This window comes from Acartia tonsa, chromosome 12, assembly GCF_053477335.1.
Source record: "Acartia tonsa isolate MP-2025a chromosome 12, ASM5347733v1, whole genome shotgun sequence".
Lineage (NCBI taxonomy): Eukaryota > Metazoa > Arthropoda > Copepoda > Calanoida > Acartiidae > Acartia > Acartia tonsa.
Genome location: NC_137271.1, coordinates 42,146,245 through 42,172,232, shown reverse-complemented (window position 1 = coordinate 42,172,232; position 25,988 = coordinate 42,146,245). Strand labels below are relative to the sequence as shown.

General features: G+C 32.8%; 2 protein-coding genes across 2 annotated transcripts in view; both read right to left on the bottom strand.

The window, feature by feature from the left end:
- The window catches only part of LOC145334698 (monoglyceride lipase-like), a 166,571-nt gene that overhangs the window by 50,250 nt on the left and 90,333 nt on the right, over nucleotides 1–25,988 (bottom strand). The gene's annotated exons all lie outside the window — the stretch shown is intronic.
- Nucleotides 9,447–25,988, bottom strand: part of LOC145334695 (splicing factor U2AF 50 kDa subunit-like) — a 32,633-nt gene continuing 16,091 nt past the window's right edge. Inside the window, exons 5-12 of the mRNA XM_080180272.1 lie at nucleotides 25,388–25,577; nucleotides 24,194–24,287; nucleotides 23,939–24,009; nucleotides 20,114–20,218; nucleotides 19,282–19,428; nucleotides 16,068–16,127; nucleotides 13,642–13,699; nucleotides 9,447–10,728 (exon numbers count right to left, since the gene is read on the bottom strand). Coding sequence (XP_080036398.1) covers nucleotides 10,655–10,728; nucleotides 13,642–13,699; nucleotides 16,068–16,127; nucleotides 19,282–19,428; nucleotides 20,114–20,218; nucleotides 23,939–24,009; nucleotides 24,194–24,287; nucleotides 25,388–25,577 — 799 coding nt within the window. The 3' untranslated portion in view covers nucleotides 9,447–10,654. The remainder of the gene's footprint in view (nucleotides 10,729–13,641; nucleotides 13,700–16,067; nucleotides 16,128–19,281; nucleotides 19,429–20,113; nucleotides 20,219–23,938; nucleotides 24,010–24,193; nucleotides 24,288–25,387; nucleotides 25,578–25,988) is intronic.

Here is a 25,988-nt window from a genome sequence, read left to right as displayed (position 1 = left end):
AACTTTCACCCTATTTAATTTTACACAGGGACATAGCAATGGATGATGAATTAATCACCCCCCCCCCCTTCCGTTGAATTCCGCCGTGATTATCTAGTAAATATTAGGGGAGAACAACTGCAGCATAATTAAACTTCCATTGTCCTCTCCCTCCCTGAGAATACGTTAAACGTATCCTAATATCGTAGAATGTGAACCTAAAGGGTGAGCAAAAAAAAATGCGTACCTTTTTAAAATTAAAATTGCGCGGCTTGTGTTAATAGTAGAAAAATACTACGCATACCGTTAGAACCGCTAAGAAGTCTAGTTTTAGGAAATATAAAAAACGATTCCTGTGCTATGCATAGTTTAGGAGCTACGTGTTAAAATGTCCCAACTGACTTAAAACTTGACTTGCGAGTAAATTTTGGGACATTTTACCTTCTGGCTCCTAGATTATTTGTAGCACAGGAACCGTTCTTATATTTCCAAAAAATACAGTTCATAACGGTTCTAACGGTATGCGTAACATTTTTCTACTATTACCACAAGCCGCGCAATTTGAAATTTAAAAATGTAGGCATCTCTTTTTGCAAAATATCTTCTCTAATTTTTAGTTATATTTTCAAAGAAGGTGTATCAACTTTTTTTTTTATAGCTAGCCGGTTCTTTTAGTAAGTAGTAGATGTAAAATTTTTCATAGAATTCAGATATGCAATCGTTTTTTTGTAGACCTCTTATTTTTAAAGTAATTTAAGTTTAAAAAAAAAAAAATTAAGTCGATTTTAAGGTACTAAAATGCAACAAAAAAAAGAAAGAAAATGGCCATTATGAACAAAAATAGTAAGATCTTTAATTTGACACCTTACTTTTTCAATTCTGTCAGGTAATTATTGAAAAAATCGATTTTTTTAAACCCACGAGAATAAAAACTTTGAACTTAATTTTATTATTTCACAGATAAAAAAATATGGGTTCATATATACCTTTAGAATCAGAAAAATATTACGAATTCATTGTAAGCAAAATTGAAAAAAAAGTTTACAATATAGTATATAAACTACAATAAAAGGAATTATATGAAAATATCATATTATATTGTACAGGCAACGTCTTAATTCTTCAATTGAGTATAAAAATGGGAAGGGGGTAAAGAGGGGGTAAAGAGGGGGTAAAAAGGGAAGACGATAGTGTTGCCTGAACAAAAAATACAATTGGCCATTTGTTTAATTTTTAATTTTTTTACTTTTTTTCAATTTTGCTTACAATGGATTCGTAATATTTTTCTGATTCTAAAGGTATATATGAACCCATGTTTTTTATGTCTGTTTGAGAAAATATTTAGGTCTAAAGTTTTTATTAAACCGAGGTTAAAAAAATAGAATTTTCAATAATTACTCAACAGAATTTTAAAAGTAAGGTGTCAAATTAAAGATCTTACTATTTTTGTTCTTACTGGCCATTTTCTTCTTTTATTTTGTTGCGTTTTAGTACCTTAAAACCGACTTAATTATTTTTTTAAAAAACTTAAATTACTTAAAAAATAAGAGGTCTACAAAAAAAACCGATTGCATATCTGAATTCTATGAAAAATTTTACATCTACTACTTACTAAAAGAACCGGCTAGCTATAAAAAAAAAAAGTTGATACAACTTCTTTACTCGCAAGTCAAGTTTTACATCAGTTGAGACATTTTAACATGTAGCTCCTAAACTATGCGTAGCACAGGAATCGTTCTTATATTTCCAAGAAATAGACTTCTTAGCGGTTCTAACGGCATGCGTAACATTTGTCTACTATTAACACAAGCCGCGCAATTTTAATTTTAAAAAAGTACGCATTTTTTTTGCTCACCCTTTAGCTTCTTAAAGCGAGGCTATATAATTGTAAATTGTGTCTTGTTAGATATCCTTCATTTTGAAATAAAGAATCGTAGAATCATAGAACTTAACTTGTTGATGATTCCTATAACGATAAACTAATTATTTTCAAAATTATTTGTTTGTACACTTTAAAGACCACTTTGAACAATATCATTAAAGATTAATTACTGAAAAAAAGGCAATATACCCATTTTGAAGCTTCGTTTTCTATGGGTGTGTTATCATCTTGGTTAGTCGAGTTTACACTATTCTTTTATTGGATTATTTTACTGTTTAGCTTCGCGTTTTTAAAGGTGACCCCTAAAATGGTGGGTCCACGTATTACGTGCATGACAAATATCTCGAGTTTTTTCCGTCTTAATTTCTTACGACTTTTATACAGTTTTGTATTGTGGGAGGCGTAGTTAGACAAATTAGTTGGGGGGAAAGTACAAAGTTTATACTGAGTTAACACTTTAAGGACAATAGGGATGAAAAGTAGAAAATGTTATTTATGAAATAAAAAAATTATATTTGAATGTTGTATATTAAATAATGTATATCATAAATTAATTTTGAAATGGTTTATAGAAAAGTAAAATCTTTAAAGTTTTAAATATAGATGTAACAAACAATATGATTCAAACGGCAGATTTAAAAAACTTTCAAAATTTCAACAATTGGACATGAGGGAAGTTAAAGACTTGAAATCTGATTTCTTTTAAAGCTGAGTAATAATTATTTAACGCATCGTATTATAGACAGCTTTCCTCGGATATTAAAAATGAAAAATTATCAGATTAAAGCCCTGGAGGCCCTCCACAGTGCAGTGGTGAGGTAAAGTTTAGTAGCCCCGCTGAGTTAGGGCCCCCTGCACGGGTAAGGTTAGGTTAAACAAGGTAAGGGCTCTCCTCCACAGGGATTAGTTTAGGTAAAATTAAGTAGCTCCACAGGGTTAGGGCCTCCTCCAGAGATTGAGTTACGTTTAGTTAAGTTAGTTTAGATGAAATTGAGTAGCCCCATAGGGTCAGGGCCTCCCACAGGGTTTAGATTAGGTTAAACAAGGTTAAATTAAATTAGGTTAGGTTATATTGAGCTGTCCCGCTGAAATAGGGCCCTCCACATGGGTTGGGTTAGGTTAGGTTAGGCTATGTTAAGTTAGTTTAGGTAATGTTAAGTACCCTTGAAGGGTTAGCACATCCATAGGGGTTAGGTTATGATAGATTAAGTCAGATTAGGTTAGGCTAAGCTAGGCTAGGTTATGTTAGGTAATATTGAGTAGACCCGTTATGTTAGGGGTTAGGATAGAGTTAGGTAGGGTAGGTTTAGTAAGATAATCTTGGGTAACCCTGCAGGGTTAGAGCTGCCTCCAGGAGTCAGGCTATTTTAGATTCAATTAGGTAAGGTTAGGCTAGTTTAATTAATATTGAGTATCCCAAAAGGGTTAGGGTCCCCTGCATTGGTTAGTTTAGGTTAAGTTAGGTTTATTTAGATAGGAATAGATAATATAGAGTAGCTTCGCAGGATTAGGGCTCCCTGCAGGGTTTAGGTAAGGTTAGGTAAGGTCAGATAATATTGAGTAGCCTAATGGGTTTGAAACCTCCGCAGGGGTTAGATTCACTTTGGCTCAGTAAAATTAGGTTAGGTTAGGTTTAGTTATGTTAGTTATAACAGAAACCCTCCAGGATTTACCCCCCTTCCCAGGGGTTAGGTTAGGTTAGGTTGAGTTAGATTAGTTTAGGAAATATTAAATAATCCTGACAGGGTTAAGGCCCTCCAGAGAGGTTAGGAACGGTTAATATTATTGGATATAAATTTGTGCATATACAGTAAATTATAATAACATTATGATTTTATGAAAACATTCATAAACAACATCTATAAATGCAAAGATCTGAAGTGGTAGGTCAAACGCACATCAACATTTGTAGAGTGTAAAACTGCTTAAATATAGGATACTGTTTAAGGACATACTTACATTTTTAGGACTTAATTATAGAGAAGCTTCGGCTAAAACACTGTACAATGTTGTCTTAGGAATCATTATTTCAATTATCGCCAACTATCGCAAAAAAAAATTTAAAATCAACATGTTTGAAATGGACATACAGAAATTCTAGTAACATTTACTTAACAGATGCTATGCTTCCTAAATCGTATTTGACTTATATAGGAATCAACATACAAAATTATTTAATTGATAAGAAAAAATGTCTAAATTAACAAAAAGAGCTAACCGTCACGGCCGGACAGACAGACTGACCGATCGACCATAATTATAGAGAAGCTTCACTTTAAAAATTTCCGAATTCATTATTTTCAATTTATTTGTAATTTAGAGTGTTTGCGGTGTTCTTTGCTCAACTAGTCCCTTTGAGGAAACCATAATTTTTCCATAAAAATTTAGCCATCTTTATTATATAGCAGTTAAAATCTTTAGCTTTTTCAAATACCAATTCTTACAGACGAACACATTAAAATTTTGAGTTATAGAGTAGTTCTTCTACTAAAAAAATCATTTGGTACAACTAATTTGTCTTAACTAAAGCATTTGTTTAAAGTCAAAAATATATAACAACATTCATTTTGTATGTTTACTCACTGAGAACTATCGCCAAAATTTCAAAGAATTTAATTAAACGAAAAAATCTAAAAATTATTATTGATTAATATAATCTCGAACGGTTGTTATTAAATTATCTTTTAAAATTAAATTTCTTTTTTCTTTTAAAAAATCAATACAACAATGTACCTAATAACCTTGTGTACTATTATCAATTTGAATGTAGAATAATAGAGGCGTTTCAAGGGGGGCGTACCAAAAAGTGGTTAATTCACCACCATTAATTAAACAGTTTTGAGAATAAAAATATAAAAAATATTGATTTTTTATACATGTATCATATTTTATTTCTGATTATCTTTCATTTCAACAGTAACGGGTGACTTTAGCTTAGGCGTCAATTTATTCGCAGAATATAAAATGTGTTCACTTTAAAGTAAAACGAGGATGACAACATCCATAAAATCAAAGCTCTAAAATCAGAAGGAAGAACAGTCAAACAATAAATTACGAACATTAATTTCCAAGTCTAAACAAAATTGTACATACATTTTTTGTAAAATTGCATAAATATAGGAATCAGTAAAAGGACATACTTTCATATTTAGGATTTGATTATAGAGATGCCTTGCTTATAATACTTTAACTTATTTTCCTAGGAATCATTATTCCAAAAACCAGATAAAAAGGATAAACAGCATCTTTTAATGGAGTTACTGACTTTCTGATAGATAATATAGAGTTGCTACGCTTTCTTATTCGTACAAAACTGTTCTAAATTGTGCCTAACTGTCATAGGAATCATTATGAAAAATTCGAAATTGATATGACAATTCTAAAATGTCGATTTTAATTATTATTTCATACAAAAAATGTTGTCAAAAAAGTTACAAATCAGCATGTTTTAACCCTTAACAGTCGGGCCCCTTGCCGCACCTTAATCAGTCGTGGGGGGGGGGCGTTCAATGCCCCCCCTTATTATCTCAGTTCCTATTAGAGCTAGAGGGCTAAATTTTTTTGTGCAAGTTCCCTGTGTTATGATGAATTTCCGACCTTAAGTAAGTCAAAGTCAATTTTTGCTTCCTTCACCCTTTTATTTAACAACCTTTGTTTTTAGGTCCTTTTTTACTTAAAAATTTTAAACGGCTGTAATTTTTTTATTTTTGAAGCTAGAAGAAAATTTTTTTGCAGAAAATGTTTATTTTTATGTAAATTTTATATTTGAAATATCAAAACATAAATTTCAGCGGCAGCAGCTATATTTGGCAGCTGCCAGCCGCCGCAGTCGGCGGTCGGCGGGAAAACGGCGGCGGATCTTTATGAAATTTTAATACATTATGTAGACATGTAAGAAAAGCTTAAGTTTAAAGTTTGAAGTCTCTAAGTCAAAAATTGCGGCCACAGGAGCCTTTTAAAGATTTCTGGAGACCTGGAGGATCAGGACCTGCAGGATCATACCTGGAACCTGAAATTGACTTGAACACCTGTATTTAATATGAGGATGTACTACTAAAGGATATTTTAGTATTTTGGTAAGATAAAATGCTTTGTTTAATTTAAAAAATATTTTTGTTCTTTACCTGGATGACTCTGCCAGGTTTGCTGGCATCCTGTGCCCGCCAGGATGGAGATATTCAAAAAATTCCAACTCTCAGTTATGTGTCATACCCACACTTAAAAAGTCAAGCAGTATGGGCTCTTTATCTTTCACACACAGAAAATGAGATAGAAAAAACCGGATGGGGGGGCGTTCAACGCCCCCCCCCCCCTCTCCGACCGTTAAGGGTTAAATGAACGTACAGACTTTCTTGGTAGAGTTGCTACACTTTCTAATTCGTATGGACGGACGTACGGGCGGGGGGACCGATCAAAATTATAGAAAGGCTTTTTTTAAAATGTTTGCAGGAACAAATTGAGCTGAAAAATGAATCTTTTATTTGTTTGCAATTTACTCTATAATTTAAAATGTCTTTTAGTCCGTCTAAAAGAGTGTTTGTTTTATAAAGAATTTCTGTATTTCCTACCCTTTTACTTTAGTATCGAAGCTACTCTATAATTCAAAATGTCCGTATTTCGGTTGGAGACAAAGTGGGGGGAACGTGATTTTCTCGGCTCCTATGACAGATAGAAGGCTGAAACTTTTTGTCAACATTCCCAACACTAACGAGCATAATTAACTTTAACACATTCATAGCGGTCGGACTGCTTTTTAGTTAAAGCTTGGAGTTTAAAAATAAAATTATCTTAGTCTAAAAGTGCTTTCATAGGAGCCATTTAAAGTTTTATGCAGGTCATACCCAAAACCTGAAAATGACTTTAAACCCTATATTTTAAATTGATATGGACTACTATAGGATCTTTTAATATATTGGTAATGTAAAAAGCTTTGTTTAAGTAAAAAAAAAATATTTTTGTTCTTCACCTGCATGATCCTGCCTTGTTTGTTCGCATCCTGTAACCCCAAGGATGGAGATGTGGACTCTCACACATAAAATTAGATAGAAAACATCTGAGGAACTCTAGAACAATGGTTTCCTAATAGTTTATTTGTTTGTTTTATCAAGGTAACGACTTACGGTCGGAAATTTTTTAACAACCAGGGAATATGCACACAACCTTCTTGCTGTAATAGAGGATGATATAAAAGGTTAAAGGAAGCGTTCAATGCCCGTCCCCCTCCTCCCCACTCAAAAACGGAAGGGGTAAAGCTACCTACAACTGCCATTGTTTTCAAAAATGATTATATGAATGGTGTCAAGAAGTTTCAGGTGTCTATCTTGAATAGTAGCTGAGAAAATCACCTTTCCCCTACTCCATTTATGGCAAAGTTAAGTATAGATGGACATTTTGGAAATAGAGTAGCTTCGCTACTAAAAAAAAGTGTCATGACATCCTAGAAGTAACTCGAATTTTTACATTAGTTTCATACGAAGTTGTCTGCGATGTCATCGCTAATTTTTAAAATCAAATTGATATTTTTGTTATACAAAATTAAATTTCTTGATAATTTTAATTGCTTTTTAATACAGAATGTATATATTCTAAATATAAATTAATTTTGTTTCTACTAAGGCGTTGCAAAATTTTAAGTTCGCCAAAATTGAGATATGCCAGAGAGCCGGACCCACCATTTTAGGATTCACCTTTTTAAAGCGATCTCATATACTTGTTTAAGGAATGTGTTTTGTCCTTTTTTCTTTGTATCTTAAAAAAAAGATAAAAACGAAGATAATAGTAATCTATCCCATCGTATTATAAACAGCTTTCCACGTATGTATATAAAGGAAAAATTATACTACGACCTTTTTATCTGCCTCCCAAATATTAAAAGATCTTCAATTTTTATTAGTGTTGCTCCCCAACAACAGCTGAAAATCGTGTATTAGGTATCTTAATTATCCCCCCGGAACTGATTTCGTTGTTGGTATAAGCTGGCTAATTGTCCTTGGATTTATATTCCTAGTTTTAAGAATATTTTTCTTGGCAGAATATTTAACCCAAAATTTGTTTCATGTAAATAGTTTTACTTTTGATGTAAGATTATCTATGTAAAAAACATGTTTTATCGATTCTGAAACCAAATATTGATTAGAAAAATTCCACTAATGTAACCCTATTTTTATAAGCAAATATTTTCTATAATTAGAGCCGGTCCATCCGGAACATGTTAGAATTGTCCTGTCGATTTGCATGATGTTTCCTGTTACAACAAAATACGATGTTGTGAGTGAGGCATCTCCATAATCAAGTCTTAAAAATGTAAGTATATCCTTAAACAGTATCCTGTATTTAAGCAGTTTTGCAACAAATTTACTAACAATTTTATTCGACTTCTGCTCTTATATTCTGCATATTCAGCTGACACACTTCAAGTTTTAATGTTTCGTTTGTCGTACCGTTTCAGAGCTTTAATGGATGTTGTCATCCATGTTAAGGTACAATAACAGATCTATAGTATAGATGTATATACCTACAGACAACTACCTCTTTTTCTTTTTCAATGACCTCTTTCGTCTGCTTCTAAATTATTTTCTGGCTGTGATATATAAGTGATACCATTGCATTGGTTGATTTTCAATGACTCAATAGAAGGGTTGGACATGGTAGTTGCGATAGGGAGATACAGTTATTTAACCCTTTTCCCCTCTAGTGTTTTACTCTAATGGTACAATCAAGACATCCTATTGGTTAAAACATTTTACAGATCTTGATCCGTCAGGGCATATTTTTTATTAATTTCGTTTGCAATGAGTCAGTTTAAATTGTCGCATGACTTGGGATAAACCTTTTCTTGGGTAAAATAATTCGTGTAAAAGTTTATGTGAAGCATATGACAGAAGATTTTAAGTTAGCTATCTAAAAATTGTACCGTCGATAAAAATTCGTCTGAAATTTCATCACTCGTATCTTGTAAATCACAAAATGTAAAAAACGATTTATGTCTACAAAAATCCCTTTTTCAATTTGACTTAAAATGGGATCAGATGGATAATCTAGATACATTATGTCTATTGGTGAGCCGTTATAACGAGAAGATCTAGTAACTGGAGAATAAATATTTTCTCGTATTTATTCGAATGCGGTGGATAGGAACCGGTTCTCATCCATACGAAAAAACTATGTCTAGCATCGTATTATATCCAGCTTTCTACGGTTAAAAAAATTGTACAAACCAGATTAAAACCAGTTTTTATAGCCGGTGCCTTCGGCACATCGGGGCTAAAAAAAACTGGTTTTAATCTTATAATTGTACAATTACAGTCTATATCCGCGGAAAGCTGTTTATAATACGATGCGAGAAATAACTATACTAGGTTTGGGCCGGATACCTTATAGTTAAACTATCCGAATACCAGATATCCTGCCGATTTCTAATGCCGGATATCCGGTAATTTTCCGGATTTCCGACGTTGGCCAGATTATATCCGGTATCCGGCCCAACCCCAATATTTACTAATTTCTAGAGCTTTAATAATACGTTCTGTCATTCGTTGCTACTAGCTAGTATTTACTAAATTAGACAAATATTAATTAACAAATATTACCACAACTACATTTATTAAATCAGAGTGAAACAATTTACAATTTTTATTTTCAAGAATATTTTTAATTAAAATTAAAAATATAAAAATAAGACTTATTCCCTTTTAAAAGAGACCTATTTTTTATATTTTTAATTTATTGATAGACGGATAGATTAACAATTACAACTTATTACAAGAAATTCATTATTTTATTTTAGTTTTAAAAAGCCTTGAGTGCTTAGGTAGATAGTCAAAAAATCACTTAAAGAAAAATATATCATTATATAAAACTTCGAAATAAAAGTCTCATATGTAAAGAGTAATATTTTTCAGTGCATTTTATGAAAAGAAATTGATTTTAAGTTTTATTATAATACAATTGAAAGGGCGATTTTTATAAGATAAAAAAATACAAAATACTGTTATAGAGTTCTTTTAAAGAAAATATTACATGAAAAAAAGCTTGAATTCTTGATAAAATTTTAAAAGTAAAAGTTAAGTGCAAAACGATTATTTTGATTGATGAAATTTAAGGTTTTTCATATTTAAACACCTCTACCAAACAAAAAGTAGGTTATTTTTTCTCTTTATTTTTTTCAATCCAACTTTCTGCCAGAAAACCTGTTGTTTTTAACGTTGGAGGCATTTGGTAGTAAGTGAAATAATCATTACACAATATTCAATCCCTTTCGCTTTTCTAAGGCGCATTGTACATTGTACACACCTTCATTTTGCTCGTAAGTGTTTTATGGGTCCTAATTGTCTAAACGTGCCAATAATATATTGCAGAAAAGTTATCAGATGAGAAAGAAGAATTATTAACTTCTTAATTTATTATTGATATTCGAACAGGAAAGAAAATTTCACTAAAGAAAAACTATTTAGCAAGCATTTCATATTTTTAATTTTTATCATGTTTTCAATGCAAAATAGTTTTTCTTTTAGTTCTAAATTCCCGTAAATAATGAAAAGGGGAAATTTTATAACCTTAGGTTAAAGTTGTTTTTATATTGAAATTTAATGTCAAAATGTTTTATTGAAAAACTTAGGGATTGATATTAAATACGAAGACGAACAATTTTGCCATCAGCTTAATCGACAGTCGTAATTAAGTTATTTTCAGATAAAATATCTCCCTGTTTTTAAAAAACAAAGATGTTATATTGTTATTTCTTCTTTAAATGATGATCAGATTAAATGTTTATTTTCTAGTAGCGCATCCACTCTAGAATTCTCGTCTATGGTACTTGTCTGGATCGTAATAGCTCGTCACCACAACACGACTGCTGAACTTACGACCTGAAAAAAAAAAACAGAAATATAATGATGTGCAGATTTTTATAACTCCCTTCATTAAAAGTCACAGCAAAGCGTTTTTTTCTCTCCCCAAAAAGTCAAACAATGGACGATAAATTAATGTACATCCCCAATGAACGCTTCTCTGTAGATTTTAAAAAGTCAAAAAATTTGAACATTACTTGTCTGAACCAATCACATTTGAATAGAAGTACCAAAAGTTTTATTAAAACAACGAATCGGAGAACGAGTACCAAAAACTTTTGTTACCAATAAAAGAAGGTGTATCAACTTTTTTTTATAGCTAGCCGGTTCTTTTAGTAAGTAGTAGATGTAAAATTTTTCATAGAATTCAGATATGCAATCGGTTTTTTTGTAGACCTCTTATTTTTTAAGTAATTTAAGTTTTTAAAAAAAATTAAGTCGATTTTAAGGTACTAAAATGCAACAAAAAAAAAGAAAGAAAATGGCCATTATGAACAAAAATAGTAAGATCTTTAATTTGACACCTTACTTTTTCAATTCTGTCAGGTAATTATTGAAAAAATCGATTTTTTTAAACCCACGAGAATAAAAACTTTGAACTTAATTTTATCATTTCACAGATAAAAAAATATGGGTTCATATATACCTTTAGAATCAGAAAAATATTACGAATCCATTGTAAGCAAAATTGAAAAAAAAAGTTTACAATATAGTATATAAACTACAATAAAAGGAATTATATGAAAATATCATATTATATTATACAGGCAACGTCTTAATTCTTGAATTGAGTATAAAAATGGGAAGGGGGTAAAGAGGGGGTAAAGAGGGGCTAAAAAAGGGAAGACGACAGTGTTGCCTGAACAAAAAATATAATTGGCCATTTGTTTATTATTTATTTTTTTACTTTTTTTCAATTTTGCTTACAATGGATTCGTAATATTTTTCTGATTCTAAAGGTATATATGAACCCATATTTTTTTATCTGTGAAATGATAAAATTAAGTTCAAAGTTTTTATTCTCGTGGGTTTAAAAAAATCGATTTTTTCAATAAGGGGGGGGGGGAGTTTTGACACATTTGCGTAAACTTTGGACTGAGAGGATAGGTTATTAGGGATAAAATCATTCTTATATGATGAACTTCCCCCAGATTTAAGATTTTTTTGTTAGGCCTCCAGGTTCCAGAGCTCCAGGCCTCCAGGTCCTCTCTGTACAGGTAAAAATTTAAAAAATAATTTTTTTTTTGAAGAGTTAGAAGTCAACCTATCAAACAAAATATGCATATTTTTGAATGTTATTCACATATTTGAAGAAAAAAATGCATATTTTGTTTCATAAGTTGACTTTTAACTCTTCAAAAAAAAAAAAAAAAATTTAAATTTTTACCTGTACAGAGAGGACCTGGAGGCCTGGAGCTCCGGAACCTGGAGGTCTATCCAAAAAATCTTAAATCTGGGGGAAGTTCATCATATAAGAATGATTTTATCTCTAATAACCTATCCCCTCAGTCCAAAGATAAAGCCTATACTCACTGTTTACGCAAATGTGTCAAAACTTCCCCCCCCCCTTACCTGACAGAATTGAAAAAGTAATTGAAAAAGTAAGGTGTCAAATTAAAGATCTTACTATTTTTGTACATAATGAACATTTTCTTCCTTTTTTTGTTGCGTTTTAGTACCTTAAAATCGACTTAATTTTTTTTAAAAAAAACATTTATATTACTTAAAAAATAAGAGGTCTACAAAAAAACCGATTGCATATCTGAATTCTATGAAAAATTTTACATCTACTACTTACTAAAAGAACCGGCTAACTATAAAAAAAAAAGTTGATACACCTTCTTTACAGCCCAATGTCCAAATGTCCCTTTTTCCCCAGTCTCAAAACAAAAAAGTACATATAAGCAGCCAAATCATCAACAATAATACTCATTCAGTCATCTTAGAGAACTTTTTGTTTGTTTTTCTCAAGTCTTATTGCAAAAGTTTTCTTTTTAGGACACAACAGTGTAAAGGGTACAGACAAATAATGAATTAGATTATTCTGTTGCGAAGATTCTCAGCAAGTTTTTTCTGTCCCTCTCTATAAGGAAATGTATCATACTATAAAGGGGGAGGTAGGTTGTGCAAAAATTCCGTAAAAGTGCGAGTTTTAAGGCTTAAAAACAGTAGTAGAATGCTAATATTCACTAAATATGTGTATTCCTCATTGAATAGAACCATAGACATACACATATTTAGTGAATATTATCGTTCTACTACTGTTTTTAAGCCTTAAAACTCACACATTTACAGAATTTTAGCACAACCTACCTCCAAGCATCAACACAAAGGACATCTGAAAAACAAACCCTTTAATTGTGCGTCCTTTGTCGGGGTATGTTATTTTCCTTATCTAAAAACGTCGCCACTATTTTACAAAACCATCCTTGTTTCTTGTTTAGTACTTCTTATTGTTTTGTTTCCGTTATGTCAGTCATTATGGATCCCATACAAGTAAAGTTTGTTTCAGTGTATTTTTGCGTTATTTCTCCTTGGATATTTTGACGTCCCCCCCCCCCCCCTAATTTATTTATTAGGACAAGGGTGTTGTCAATTTACAGTGGTCTCAATGGGGAACGGTGCAAGTCTTTGGGTCAGGATAGGTTACATTGGGTTCTGGGTAGCCCCACGGGGTTAGGATACCGGATGTATAGGCCCCGCAGGGTTTAGAAATAGGAAAAAATAAACATATCTGTGTCTTTCATGGGCCAAAATATTCTTCCTACTTCTCTTACTATTAATGTTACGCATCTTACATAGCAGCAGGTACAACTTTTAACGTCTCTAAATATGCAACAGATCAGTCCGAGATTCGAACCTATGCCTCACTTATGTAAAGTACAATCGCAGGTTTAACCTCAGTTATTAACCCCCATTTAGTTACAATACCTGTGAGAGCGTGTTGGGCCTTCTGACACTCAGCATGGCTCCCAAACTCAATAAACACCTGAAAATAATGGATTATTACAATAAATATAGAAAGTCCAGATGATCTATCCCTTAATTATCATTATATGTATAAGTAACAGGATATGTGTGTGTGTCTTTGTGTTTGTCTCGCAAACATCTAGACTAATATAGTTCTTTAAAGAAAAGCATTTTATAGGCCCAGAGCTGGATCTTTAAATGTGTAGCCGTTGCCGTTGTCGCTGCCAGAGGTACAGTCACTAACCTAATAGCGATCAAATTGGCTACGCGTGGCCACGGCTTTAAATCTTTGAATCACAACCACTTTTTGAATTTTCAGTAGGGTAAGGGGGGGGGGGAAATTTCGGTTTTTTTTCGGTTTTTTTGAAAAAAAATGGGGTAAATATTAATATTTTCAAATGAAACCAAGACCAGTAGAAAGCTTACGGAAAGGACTATCAGGTCCTAAACGGACATTATCCTAGGACTTTTAGAAGTTGGCCGAAATTGACCGCAAAAAAGTTACCGATATTTCTCCACCACCGGGGGAAATATCGGTAATTTTTTTCAACCTAAAAAAAATCGATGAAAAACGGCCAAACGGCCAGTCGAACATAAATAATCATAATTAGTATAGGTTATAGGGATTATCCACAAAAAGTTTCATAATGATCGGACTATTCCTTCTATGTTAAAAATGAATTTTTTTGAAAGACGCGAATTTTCGATTTTTTTTTCCGAAAATTTTTTTTTTAAAAACTTAAAATTAATATAAGAAAAAAACGTATTTTATTACTTTTTAGGCCTGATCCTAAAAAAGCTCACATTGAACTATAGATTTAGCCCAAAAAACATGAAAATTGATTAAAAATTGACCTCAAAAATTGAATTTGAAGCAAAAGTGTCATCTTTGCAAAAAATCTTGACTACATTTTAACCTTAAAAAAATCTATGAAAAAAGGCCAAACGACCAAACAAGCGTAATAAATCATAATTAGTATAGGTGATTGGGATTAACCACAAAAAAATTCATAAAGATCGGACTATTCCTCCTATGTCAAAAATATTTTTTTTTCAAAGGACCAGAAATTTTGATTTTTTCCTCGCAAAATTTTGATTCAAAAAATAAAATTAATTTTTTTTTTGTTTTTTATCTGTTCTATTCATTTTTAGGCCTAATTCTTAAAAAGTTCATATGGAATAATAGATTTGACAAAAGAAAACATGAAAACATGACCTTAAAAGTTGAATTTTAATTTCTTTTGAAATTACCGATTTTTCCCCCGGCGCCAACTTTGGTCATTTTTGAAAAAAATATTAACCCGATTTTAAAGCTCTCAACGGATTTGGAAAAAGCGGGCAATTTCTAGTTCAAAAAGTTTTTCAGATCAGCTCTAGGTCTTACCAATTTTTGTGTAGGTCGATCTTTACACACCTACTAAAAAATTTTTGGAAAAAAAAAATTTTTCGTCCGACTTTGAGACCCAATAAATACCCTTAATATTCATCTCACAAAAAATTCATTTTATACTTTTTTGTAGGCAATTTAATAAGGAACAAATTTGCTTTTATGTTTTTTTCTGTCATTTGAAAGGAACATGGAGAAAAAGGTCATTTAATGAAGGTAGGTCGAAATTACCGAGAATAGCCCCTTACCGAAACTTCCCCCCCCTTACCCTAAAAATATGAAGAAAAAAATAATAATAATACGTAAAAACTTCAAACATTAAAAAATATACGTTTTATTGGCAGCACTGGCAGTGGCGATGGCTACGGCCACGACTACGGCCACGGCCACAACTACGGCTACACATTTAAAGATCCAGCTCTTGAAAGGTTTAATACCACCACCCTCCAAAGCAAAATTGACCCGAAAAAAATTTCCCCGATTTTTTTTACTTTTTCTATTAAAAACTAGACCTCGAGAGACGTAGCTGCTAGTTGAAAAAATAATTACACATTATATTCCCTTATTACTAAACATTCGGGCATGGAAATGCTCATTTCCATTGCATTGGTTAACCACTAAACTCTAGCTTAACCAATTCAATGAATTTCTAAATTTACAATTTATTTTGTAAGAAAATATTTTTAAGAAGCAAACTGAAATTAAAAATGAAAAACAAGTCATTTTAATTTACACTTCATTTTTAAGTTTTATACAATTAGCGCCAGTCCGTACCGAATAGCTTATGTTACAATTGTCTTATCGATTTCAATCGTTTGTTGGTGATTTCTGTAATGATTAGGTACGATTGAGAAGGCGCAGCAACTCAGAAATCGATACCAAAACATGCTAATTTTTAGCTTTTTCGACAACAAACTTTATTTTGTATTTTTGTTGGTCAGGGTCATGCTTGTTTTAATGGTATCCCCGTCCAATAAACGTAAAATAAAGTATTATTTACCTTTCCAAGACCCGGAACCTCTACGCCAGGAACAGGACGTGGAATCTCAATACTTCGTACCTGAAAACAACACATAATAAATATTTTGAAGGATATTAAAATGGGTAAGGAGTCGATCGAGGTGTCCTGTCCAGGAAAATAGCTTAAAACCAGAAAAGCACAAACTCATCGATTAAGCGGTTAAATCGGAGGACATACTATACATTGTTCTACTATTCTATTGAAGGCTTCGGGAGAAAGGTGGAGAGGTGTTTATAAACATCACATTCCCAAGCCCTAGTTTCTAAACCCCTGTTAACGAGATTTTTTCAATAATATAAAAACAAAACTTTCAAGTTTGATTTTAACCTTTGATTACTTAAGTGTATCAGTTTACCTAATATTTAGCAGGTATGCAGAGCCGTTTGATTTCTTTTTTTAGAGGCGGCTCCGCTAAGCCGCCTCTAAAAATAACGGCTCCGGCTCCTATCTAAAATCAGGAAAAACTAGGTAAAAATTTTTTTTTTTTTACTTTTGAAGTTCAAATTTTGAGAAAAATGGAGTTGAAACACTTAAAAGGGTTTCCAAATGATAAAATTTCAACATTAAGTTTAATCAAGGTATAAAAAAGCTTTTTTCCCAGACATTTTTTTAGCTACCCTTGGAGTCGGAGTCGCTCTGAAAATAACGGCTCCGCATCCCTGCTCAAGTGGATTATATTTTAGTTTTGCCAATAATAAGAATCTAATTCTATTTTTCTTCGAATTCACTTACATACATTTTGGAAAAGAAAGGTTAAAGCTAAAATTAGAATACGGAGATAGAGCAATAATAAATAAAGTGAACAATGCTTTTCCTTATCAACATTTTTAATATCATGATATCTATAATACAAAGTAAAACGATGTCTGTCTGAAGCTTAAAATCTCAGTAACCACTGAACCGATAGGGCTCTACTCTACAGGTCCTGTGATAGTTTTAAGCTGTTTTATGAAGGGATTAGGCACCCCACACGTGACACCCCCCAAAAAAGAAAAATCCCCCACCGCCACTTTTTACTTTTTCTTTAAAAATCAGAAATTTTGACAAACGGTAATTTTGTAAAAAATGTATAAAGGGACGGGGAATTCCCATTACCTCTTGGGGCGAAGCCGCTAAATATAAAAGCATAGATATGTCATTATTTAATTAAGTAACAGGATGTGTGCCTTATGTATTTAACAAAAGATCTTGGTAACCGCTGAACCGAAATCAGATATTACAGTGAAGCTTCTAATAAGTAAGGCCTTCAACTAACAGCTACAACCAGGAAGGAATCTAGGGGATTTTTGTATTACCCTTCCCCACAAGTTAAAAACCTTCCCCACAAGTTAAAAACCTTCCCGACAAGTTAAAAAAGACCTTCCCTGGATTAAAACAAAGCTTCACTGTAAAAGGAAACCATATCGGTCCAGCAGTTAGCAAGATCTTAATTTTGGGAAAGACAGGCATCCTGTTATTTAAAGGGATATATTTGACCAATCCCTTTATTCCTTAAGTGCAACCTAAATTAACACAACATGCAATCATTTTTCTTAGAATTTTACAGGGTTGGAAACAAGTATCATGAAAAAAAACAAGTTTATTCAAGTTTTGGTAACGCAGCAACTCTACAAGTAGATGTTCGCCTGTCCGTATTTTTAACTTACAGAGTTAAGTAATTTTCTAATGGGATAAGATAATGGAAGATAAATTGATGAACATACCCTATGATAATAAATTAAGGGGGAGGGGGGGGGGAGGTTAAAATGTGGTGACTCGTAACACGACATACCAGCAATTTTATTTTAGGCGCTACTCCCTTAGTTTTAGAGATAATTGGGTAAAATCTTTTAGATTGTGTCACTAATTACTCTAAGTTTTGGTATCTTTCAAAAAAATCGGCGGCGGCACCGTCATTTTCGCCGCCTCCAAAACATTTTTTTGCATTTCTCGCTGAATTCGGCAATCGGCAATTTGAATCATAGGAGACCATGTTACTTTTTTCAAAAACTTTCTGCCTTTTGTATATTATTTTTTTGTTATTTATAGTCTAAAGTCTCATTCCTCCCTGGCAATTACTATTTCAACTTTGCGTGCAAACCAGCAAGCCACTATTTCATAAAATAAGACTTGTATAAAAATAAAATAGTTTTATAATTGTACCTACAGTATTTTAAAGAAGAAATACTGAATAATTAATACTAATTGAAAGAAACATAGTATAAAAAAAAAACAATAAAAGTACGTAAAACCTATTAACAAAATGCAGATACTCATCTGAATATTTTTATGTGTCAGTCTGACTGTCTGTCTGATGTTGAAGATCTGTAAAATAGGTGGAAAAACAATGGACTAAACTTCAAATGGTAAGATATAGCAACAGAAAAATTGAATTATTGTCCCGTATATTTTTAAAAGCGAAGCTTTTCTATAATTAGGGTTGGTCAGTCCGTAACGGATAGCTTTTTTTTTATATTAATTTAGGCATGTTAGAATTGTCCTATCGATTTTAAATTTTGCATGGTTATTCCTTAAGCAGTTAGGTACTATTTAGAAAGCGTAGCAACTCTATAATCATTACCAATATGTCGGCACGTCTATCTTAAACATGTTGATTTTTTTACTTTTGTAACAACAAATTTTTATGTGAACTAATCATCTGATTGATCTGATTTTTGGTATATTGATTCCTGGGACAACAAAGTATAATGTAATAAGCGAAGCAACTCTATAATTAAGTCCTTAAAATGTAAGTATGTCCATAAACATTATCCTGAATCAAGCAGTTTTTTCAACAAATTTGCTTAAATTTTGCTTTGACCCTTATACATTTATATTATGATTATTCAGTTCTGACACTATACAAGTGTTTATGTTCGTTTGTCCTACCGTTTCAGTGCTTCGCTTTTATGGATGTTGTCATCCTTGTTTTTATAACATACTTTGTCAAATATTTGTCGTTAAGCTAGCTAATTTTTTCAACATTCCCACGGATGTAAAAATAAGTTTATGTACAATACATCCACAAAGATGATACACAAAATTGTACATTCAACTTTTACAACGATATTATAAAACTTTGGGGACTAGTGTAATAAGGGCCATGAACCTTTCCCTCTTAATTTCCTCCAATATTTATATTATATAGAGAATCCGACTTTTTCGTAGCAGTTGATTAAATATTAGACACGAAGCGTGCCGATTTCCTGCTTACCTCTCCATATTTGCTGCACTCCTCCCTAATGTCCTCCAGGATGTCTTCATATTCCTCTTCATCAGCCAACTCTTCTGGGACAACCATGTTCAGCAGGCACAGCACCTCAGTAGGCTGGCCAGGTCCTGAGCCCACAAGGCCTGGCACCTAGATGGATAAAAATCGTTATTTTTCAGTATGGAACTGATTAATATCCGCTGGATTAGAACTGATTCTAAGCAACACTGAAAAATCATGAATCGTATCGAATTATAATTTTTTTTTTATGAATATAAGAATGTAAAATCATAATATATATTAAAACCAGTTTTTTTAACCGTGCCTTCGGCATCTCGGGTTCAACAGAAATTGTATAAATCTTATAATTGTATTTTTTATACCTATCTGCAGGAAACTTTTTTAAATCGACGCGATAAATGATTATTCCAGTTTGATAAGGGTTTTTCAAAATCGTGATTAGCGTTAGACGATTTGGGATAGTTTGTGAACGACAAAAAATAACATTAGATCTAAAATCAATATGGAATATATTCCTTTCAAATTCTCAATCATTGTTCACTGCATAATAATGGATTTAATATTTCTTGGATCTTAAAACAGAAAACCATGTACACCTATAAATTGAGCCTTGTAGCGGGCTAAAATCAAGCCATCCCTCCCCTCCTACTGGATGAACAAAGTGACCAATAAATGACAGGAGAAATCGCAACATAAATTGACAACTTTTAGTCTGTCTTAATATCCATGTATATTATACACACAGTTTTATAACTTGGTCAGAATAAAGGTCGATTATCAAAACTGTCTACTGAAAAAGATGGAAATGAATTACCTGCAATTGTGCAGGACCAGAGGGCATTCCCTTCTGACCCATACTCGCTCTTTGGACAATCAGTTTCTTGTCACCAAGCTGCATACCGTTCAATCCTTGGATAGCCTAAGATAAAAAGAATAGACATTTCATTAATAACAGCTTGTCGCGGAAAGTAAAATAAAAATTGTCCTTTGGGAATTATTTTCATTTGGTTATTTATTTTATGATCTTTAATTTAATACAATTGAAAATTGGCTATAATATGATACGGTACATGAATTTTCAGTATGGCTCAAACCAGTTCTAATCCAGCGGAGTTTCGAAGCCATATTGGAATAGGTACTATTGTTTTTTTCCTCAATGTGGGGATCTCGTAAAACAAAGTGTCTAAAAAGTCATTTGAATTGGCGTCCTATAAACAAGTGTTAGGAAATCAATTGAAAGAAATGTCTAATTAGAATAGAATAGAGGTACAAAAAAATTTACTTCACATGAAATTTAGCCAATGCAATTGCCTACAAAAATGTACTTCAGCATCAACTTCATTGGACAACTCTTTCCCTTCCTAAATGTCCATTAAAACCTCGGAAACGGCAAAAATCTCAAAAAATCACGCCTTCGGCGGCGAATAACGGCTAAACGGTCAGCCGGAGGCGAATCATATGTAAATAAATGTCCGCTTCTAAAAGTTGTTCAACATCAAAGAAATGCTTTTAAAAGGCCCAATTTAAGTCTGGTTATTTGTGAGGTAAGATAAAATCAGACTTACGCAAAAGATTATGATTATAATCTTTGCACAGAAAAATGGCACTCGGTGAGGGTTAGAGGGGGCAAAATGAGCCGACCAGCGATTTTTCACGGCGCGCAGCGATGTCGTGCTTCATCCAATCCGGGATTTTTTTTTTCTTAGACCTCACAAATAACCACTTAGGTTGGGAAAAAGGTCCCGTGAGATTATCTCAAACCGTTTTTGCGTGGCAGGCCGAAAACCGCAAAAAATGGCCTAAAAATTGACCTGACGTTTCAGAGGTTTTAATGGACATTTAGGAGGGGAAAGAGTTGTCCAATCAAGTTGATGCTGAAGTACATTTTTGTAAGCAATTGCATTGGCTAAATATCATGTGAAGTAAACTTTTTTGTACCTCCAACCGGTTTTGCTCCAGCTGAATCGATTTACAGATACCCCCTAAAAACCAAAAAAAAAACGTTTATTTTTATAAAAATCACGGCCGGTTTTGGCCGGATCCGGCTCAAATTTTGCATGGAGTCATCCTTTGGTATTCCCCACAGTTGATACTTGACTTGGCAAGATCCCAGAAAAGTGTGGTATATCTACCCCCCCCCCCCCCTTATAGAAAAGCTTCGCTTTTAATAATTATGTACTTTTATATGTCTATGAGTACTTAATTCTAAAAACAGCCAGTTAGTAACAGAAACTTTGTTTTTATACTTTGAATGAATATACTTCAGGGGTGTATATTCTGCACCAATTTTTTTTTTTCGGCTACATTTTTTTTCCCCTCCTAATTTATTCTAGCAAGGAAGGGGATAAAATAGAAAAAAATTTTCAGAACTCTTTAATTTATTCACATTATTATTCTACATATTTTTTAGTTTTTTTTTCACTAAAGAGGTGAGAAAAATATAAAAAAAATGCTTTCAGTCCTCTTAATTTTTACATTCCCCCCCCCCCCCCCCAATCACATATTTTATATTCCCCCCCCCCTCAGCAGGGTCAAATTTGAAAATATACACCCCTGATATACTTCAGTGAATTTGGTATAGTCAATGAGAAATGAATAAATGTTCAATATTTTATCGAAAATAATATTAATATGTAGATAGAGTTCTTATGAGGAACCTCTTTTTTTCTCTCATTTTTAAGTGTTAAATCTAACATTTGTGACAAAAATAAGTATTTTGAGTTTAATTTAAATGATTTGCTCTATTTGTCAAATAGAAACAAAATAATAAAATATCCTATTATATAAATATTAAGTTTTGTAGTCTGTGACTCTGTAGCCTAATATTTCAATAACTACTGAACCGATTGAATTCTCCACTTTATGAAAGGCCATTTTTCTGATTTCCTTACCCTTTCCACTACTAAGTTCCTAGATGTTAATTACATTAAGAAAAATTGTAAGCAAACATTTTTCGATATCTATCATACCCTTTCCCTGACTAAGTGGTACGCAAAAAAACAAAGTATATTTTTCTTAGAGGTATATAGAATAATCCTTCTCAGGGGTTTTATGTGATAAGACAATGGACGATAAATTGATGTTCACCACAATTATGATAAACAAAATTACCCTGTCTGTAGATTAAAAACTTTGATGAAAAAGTCTGAACACTACTACCTTAAAAGTATTTACATTTGGGAAAGTTCCTGGACCTTTAGGAAGCTTCACTATTAAGGTAAACCATATAAGTTCTAATGAAGCGGTTAGCGAGATCCTTTGCTACATACAGAAAGAGATCCAGTTACATATATACGAATTAATCTTCTTTTTACTTAATCTTTCAAAATCTTTTTTAAAATCTAACTAATTAAATCTTTTCCTTATGTGGATTCCTTCTTTCATTAACCACTGTTAATTGTGTTAAATTGAAATACTCCACCCGCCCCCCCCCCCCCCCATTTATTTATTACATATATTTATGAATGGCACTGATGCAATTTTGGGCTATAAAAACAAAATTAAATGTAATTCAAGTCAGGAAGGGAGGAGACAGTGAACCAGAAATTATTTTGGTACCCAAAGTTTTATTATCACGCTCATATCATATTCCCACACTGGCTTAAAACTTTGGATACTTTTAATCAAGCTTGATTCGTTCAAACTATAAGGGTCGAATTCCTTGTGATCTACGGAAAGGGTAATTTTTGGATGTACATCAATTTATCGTTAATGGTCTTATCCCTCAAGATCCCTGAATTTTAGTAGATTTTGCAGATTGCAGTACCAGTGTAAACACCAGAAATAAATGGATAATCAAAACCAAACAAGTTCAATTAAATCAATAGATAGCGCAGTAATAATAGATTTAGTTTACAGAATCTTTTTGGAACTTAAAATACATCAAAATATATTTATCAACTAGATTATATGTCACTTTAAACCTGATTTTTATTTGTTAATTTTAATATTTAAGTAAATATAGATATACTGTCAATGAAAGCATTAACATTTTTAAAACGTACCTAGAAATTTTACATTCATTGTACTCAGGGAAAAGGGAATGTGATTCTGACAAACAATTCTGAAGGAACATTTCCCCACAACCCCCCCTTCCCTCCCCTGCTTAGCCACCCCTCTTTAATTACATGGAAAAAAACAAGATATACCCCCACCTTACTTCCAAAGGTTTTGTGATTTTTTGTAGAATTGTTGGTTAGAATAGCTAGGCCTGATTGTACTATCTATCATACATTTAAAAAGGCATTGTCTCATCCAGTGTATTAATAGAGTTTATATACCCGATATTTTTCTAGGATAAGGTAAATATAGTTTAGTTATCAAGAATGTCAAAGAAAATTGACTTTTTACACGCTGTTTGTGAAAAATACGAGAATATGAAAAGGTTAGGTACACATTTTGAAACAAAAAAACTAAAAGTCAAAGAAAATAAATAAAAAAATAAATTTCGCTCTTCGCGGTAGCTTTGAAGAGGTAAAATGAGGAACTGAGAAGAATCTCGACGAAAGCCGCCGATTTTTTATTGCTTTTGCCGGCCGTCGACGTTTTTCTGGACTTTATCCCCTCTTTCTCCTTTATAAATATCTAGGGGTCTGTTCGGTTCGTTCATCTATGTTATTGGTCTGTCGGTAAATTTTACCTGATCTGTAATGGTTCCATCAGTATATTCCGCAAATGCATAACCCTTAGACAGGGAAGACGCAATGTCCTAAATCATCAACTTTAATATTATTTTTAAAAATTTTTCTTTTGCGGATTTTTCCGTGGGATAATAATCTTATTATTCTACTCTACGTAGAAAATTGTCAAAAATACGATGCATGCATTTTCAAGATCAGAACCTATTTTAAATTAAGCCAAAATGAATTTTAGTCAATATTAAAGTTTGTTTCCTTGACGAGGTTAAATGCTTTGAGAGGGCCGAAGGAGGTGAGCAACTCCTTAACCTGCTCCTCGTTCAGATAGTTGGGCAGACCACCAATGAAAATCTAAAAAGAAATATATTATTACAAGAGATTTGTATCTTCATTTTTGTTTGTTATAATAAGGACTGGCAATACGAATCCGCCCAATTTTATGACCCGTTGTACCTAAATCCGAAATTCACATTTCAAATTGGGAATTCGGTTTGTAAATTTTTATGACATTTGTTGCACTTAATTTTTTTTGTTTAAAATGTGGTAGACAAAAACCAAAAAGTATTTCATTGTTTCTTAACTACAAGTAAAATGATCCAAAAAGGGGGGGGGCGAAAGTGACACTTTTTGAAACCAAAACTAAAAGTCAAAGGAACTCAACTAAAAAAAGTGTTACAGGTCTGACATTTTGCATGGCAGTTGCTTTATAGGGGTACAATATGGAACTGTGAAAAAACGGCGGCGCAACCGCCGAAAACCGCCGAGAAAAGGCAACAAAAATTACGGCGGGAAACGGCGGTTTTCGGCGGTTGCGCCGCCGTTTCTTCACAGTTCCATATTGTACCCCTATAAAGCAACTGCAATGCAAAATCTCAGACCTGTAACCCTTTTTTTAGTTCAGTTCCTTTGTTGACTATTAGTTTTGGTTTCAAAAAGTGTCACTTTCGCCCCCCCCCCTTTGTATTCCAAGGATTGCCAGCTCTAGTCAAAATTAAATAGAAAATCGATACAGCGAAGTTAAAAATAAAATCTACGGTTGCTAGGTCAACGCGTGACAGCAACAGTCAAAGTAGCAGTTTTTTCATATCATTTATTTACTATGTAAGTGTGATTTCTGGAGAAGCATTTTTTTAGCATCCGGGTGTTTTTTAAGTTAGATTTTAAGATTATTCATCGAAATAGATTACCAAGAAAATAGGCGCATTCTCTCTTAGTTCCTAGTTGATCAATGAAAACCACCTTTCTCATTTAAAATAAATTGAAAATGACGTTGTTTTAGGTAGATAAAGTTAGTAAACCTGAAGGGATAGGTAAGGCAGCGTCGGGCAAAGGAAAAACAATCCCTCTCCCTTATTTCTCATATTTGTCAGACTCTATGGTAGGGAGGGGTCTAGTGACTGAGCAGAAAGCACCAAAAAATATCCACATTCATTCTCCTTTTGTATATTTACCTTATTAGGGCTGTCGGGCACGACCGTGCTGACCACTCCCGCCACAACACCCACGTTACTCCCGTCAATGTTGGACAGACCACTGTTTTGAGGAACGGGCTGGTAGTTGAGTGGACGCCGGAGTTTTAAGGACTGACCCTTAAAGTTGATGCCGTCGAACGCCATGCACTGTGTTGTCTCGTCAATGGACCTAAAAAGAATTTTAATAAGATAGGCAAAAATGAAAATCAATATTTAAAAAAAGTAAAAAGGGAGGGAAATTTATCTCCATCTCTGTTCAAATCACAAATGTGATAAAACCGAACAAGAATTTGGTATTTTTAAGCGTAGTTGTGTTGTCGTTGAACAAAATCTTCTGCCCCCCCCCCCCCCTCCCTTTTAAATTTCATTAAAATTGAAAATTATAAAAGTTGCAAACTTCTCTAAAATTATTTACACGTTTTAATCCACCAATCAAAACTTTCCATAAGGTTTTAGAGTCTGTATATTGTAAATTAATAACAAAGGAGTTATTCGATTTTAACTAAAGCTTTTCTACAATTAGAGTATGCTTGTACGTCCGTCTATACAACAGTGCAACGGATAAAATATGTTAGTGCAC